Source organism: Parasteatoda tepidariorum, chromosome 5, assembly GCF_043381705.1.
Source record: "Parasteatoda tepidariorum isolate YZ-2023 chromosome 5, CAS_Ptep_4.0, whole genome shotgun sequence".
In the NCBI taxonomy this organism is placed as follows: domain Eukaryota; kingdom Metazoa; phylum Arthropoda; class Arachnida; order Araneae; family Theridiidae; genus Parasteatoda; species Parasteatoda tepidariorum.
In genome coordinates this window covers 79,441,986-79,445,465 of record NC_092208.1, presented here as the reverse complement: position 1 = coordinate 79,445,465, position 3,480 = coordinate 79,441,986, and the positions used below count along the sequence as shown (strand labels likewise).

Below are 3,480 nucleotides of genomic sequence, written 5' to 3'. Positions count from 1 at the left end.
ATATATATATATAGATATAGAGAGAGAGAGAGAGAGAGAGAGAGAGAGAGAGAGAGTTTTTGACATTTTTACACTAGCTCTGAATTATTACACTTCTAATGTATTAAAGTATAAAAAATATGTTAAAATATAAAATAAGCTTTAAAGTTTGCGCAACTTGATATATATGCTTTTACTTTTTAAACTGAAGTCCATTTAAAGCTAAAAAGTCATTTACTAATTTTTGCTTATTATTTTAATTATCATTGTTGCATTTCTATGTTTCATAAAATTTTAGCGTTAAAAAACACAACCCAAAATAATTAAATTTTTCCAATATGTTTAAATTCATTAAAACACCAATCCTAAATAAATAAAATTAAAAAAATGGACATAATCACTTTTGAAAATAACGACACATATATATTGCGGTAGAATAACATATTGGCTAAAAAATGCCTTATATTCTGTTTTGTTTTGATCAAAACAACCAAGGTTAAAAAATGAAAGCTTAAAAATTATTAAGTTTTTTCCTCAGGCGTTTTAAGGCTGTTTCTATTATTTTACAAATAATTCAATAGCATTAGATTATATTAGACTGTTAAAATTTAAAAACTAATTTAGAAACTAACTTGGAACTAATATAGAAATTATGAATGCAGGTTTATTCCTATACTTAATAGAAGAAAAGGCTTTTAATAATAATAGAACATCTCACTGCAACATTAGAATTAAAAAACAAATGTGACTCAAAAGTCAAATAATTTTGCGAATATACAATATAAATTGTGTAGATAGTTGTCTTTTACATTAGAAATTATCTACTTATATTAAAGTTTATCTTAAATCACGAATGTTTCATAAATTTAAATAGATTTCGTTGAAATTATGAATACTTAATATATAAAGATATTTATTATTCAGAAGGATTGAAAATATATTTGTTTACAGTAACACTCAGCGAAAATTTTCTTTAATAATAATAATAAAAAGAGAAAAAAACTGCAGTTCGAGTTAAATTTTTCAATTCAATATCTAAACTTAAATTTTCAACTTAAAGCTTCAGTTCTTACTCAAAAGTTTTGGGACATTATTTTAAAACACAAGTATTTTCGGATAGTAGTAAATACGTATGTATTGTTGAAAAAATTGCTAATATTTGAAATTCTAATAAATTTATAAATAAAATAGCCTTACCTCTAATTGTTGAGAATATTCTTCCGTCAATTTTTCATTGGCACGGCTGATCTCTTCATTTTTTTCTAAAAGTGCTTTGCCCAACTCAGCTGCTAATATCAGGTCTTTTTCTTTTCGGGCTAGCTGAGCATAAACATCGTCTGCGTCCACATTATTTTGAGCTTGCTGATTCTCCATCTGGGATACGTAATCTTCCAGATCGCCGTAAAAATTGTGAGAGTATGACATTTCCTGCTGAATATCTTCCGCCCTGCAGGTGGTCATGCTGGCCGGAGCACAGCGAATTCAAAACATCCCGAACATTCTAATCTTATCCAACGGCCTGTTTTCATTTGACTTTATTGCTTTTAAATTCTCAAAAAAACAGATAAATGCATTAACACTGCTATGGCAGTGGCAGACGATTCCTGGAGTTTAAAAGAGCAACTCCACTCTAAAATATCACAATCTTTACAATATATCGCAGACGATTTATTTTTAAAAACTTTGAGAAAACGACTTTTTCATTTATTCGATGTTTTTCAGATAAAATACTCGTTAACAATAAAATAAAATCACAATATTTGATGGTAAATCACTCACTCAAAATTCTTGATTAGAATAACAGAAAAAATCATGAATTTAAAACTATAACAAGTGTATAATATCCGAAAGATAGCAGCTCTCGCATGCGAATCGAGAATTCATTTCTCACCGTATCCAGGTGAATTCTGTCATTTTTTCTTTTGCCACTTGATTTCAACCTGTAAAAAAATAGGGCAGACAAGTTTCCGCGCTATTTCAGTTTACATAAGTTAAAACTCTTTTACGAGTTCTTAAGGAAAATTAATAAAAATTGAAAATATATCTACAGTGGACAGATCAAGACACATAAACTTTAACGTAACGAAGATTCTTTGAAATATCCACGTCCACAACACACCATGCTCGTTTGATAGAACGCTGGCCAGTAACCTAGGGAACCAACTCTTACCTGTACGAAAATGATGAAAGATTTCATAAACCAATCAGAGTGAAGTTAAACGTGCTACCAAACAATTTACCTGAGTTTTCTACGCGCATCAAATTTGGCAGACTTTCGCATTATTTGGCGTCTTATTTATTCCTAAAAGAGAAAAATTATGTTCGCGAAACTTTAGTATTATTTTCAAAACTAAAATAAGTATTTAACGAAATATTTGATACATAATAGGACATGCTATTTAATCGTAATATATCTAAACCATTTTAAGTATTAAAAAGAAAAATCAATTAAAACGCTTTTATTAAATAAATAATTTTATTAATATATTTAAAAACATAAATATATATTTCTTTTTATTTATTTATTTATTTTAATAATTCTTATATAAAATTAATATTGCATTTTTGTCTTATTCGTTATGTTACGTCCGGAAAATGGTTTCAACAAATAAAATAAAAAAATATATTAACAAGAATATTATTGAATTTTTTCAGCATAACATGTTAATGTAAATGCTCGTCATTTTAAAATAAGATCAGTTTTTTTAGCCAACATTTTCTTTAAAAAAAATAAAACTGATCTGTTGATGAATGTTGAGCAAAAGGCTGTTTTTTGTCATAATAAAAAATAATGTGTTTTTTAACTAGTAACATGCTATTTTTATAACAGTCAAGAGTATGTGACAGTTACTAAAAGCTGTGAGATTGAGTTTTATAGATCATTAAGCAGTACTCAACCTGTTATTGCGAAAAGGACACAAAATATAAGTATGAAGAAAATTAAGAGTTTGGTGAAAATAAAAAGTGATTTCGTTTTAGTTTTTCAATATTGGAATAAATAATTCAACAGTATATTGTTTGATCTCATTAAAATATCCATAAATTACGATGTAGTAATTGATTTTAATGATTTTTATCTAGAATAAAATTCTTGTAACGACTTTTTTCAAAAATGTAAGATTTTTTTAGATATTTAAAGCCATTTGACTGTTTTAAAATCCATGATTTTATTTTACAAACATAATGTATATAGTTGAAAACCAAAACTTTGTTTGAGAATAAGGTCCTCAAGCTGTGATTTATTTATTCATTTATTTTCTTTGGTTACAGAACTTTGAAGACTCCCTTTAATAACAATGAGCAAAAGTCAACATTTAAACAGCTCCAGAAGCTTAGTATTTGAGTCAAAATAAAGTGAATAATAATCAATAGAGAATGTGAAGCTTACGGGGTCGAACAATCTATATTTATTTGAAAATGATCTAACTCCTTGAGTGTTGCAGATCTTACTAATTTCTGTCTAATTATAATTTCTAGATTTCTCTAAAATTATTTCAAAAC

The 3,480-nt window shown here is 26.9% G+C and overlaps 1 protein-coding gene across 1 annotated transcript in view; it reads right to left on the bottom strand.

Annotated features, from left to right (window-relative positions):
* The window catches only part of LOC107454209 (bicaudal D-related protein homolog), an 85,798-nt gene extending 83,615 nt beyond the window's left edge, over window positions 1-2,183 (bottom strand). The window contains exon 1 of the mRNA XM_043042467.1: window positions 1,177-2,183. Within this exon, the coding sequence (XP_042898401.1) occupies window positions 1,177-1,440 (264 nt within the window). The 5' untranslated portion in view covers window positions 1,441-2,183. The remainder of the gene's footprint in view (window positions 1-1,176) is intronic.
* Window positions 2,184-3,480: the final 1,297 nt, after the last annotated feature.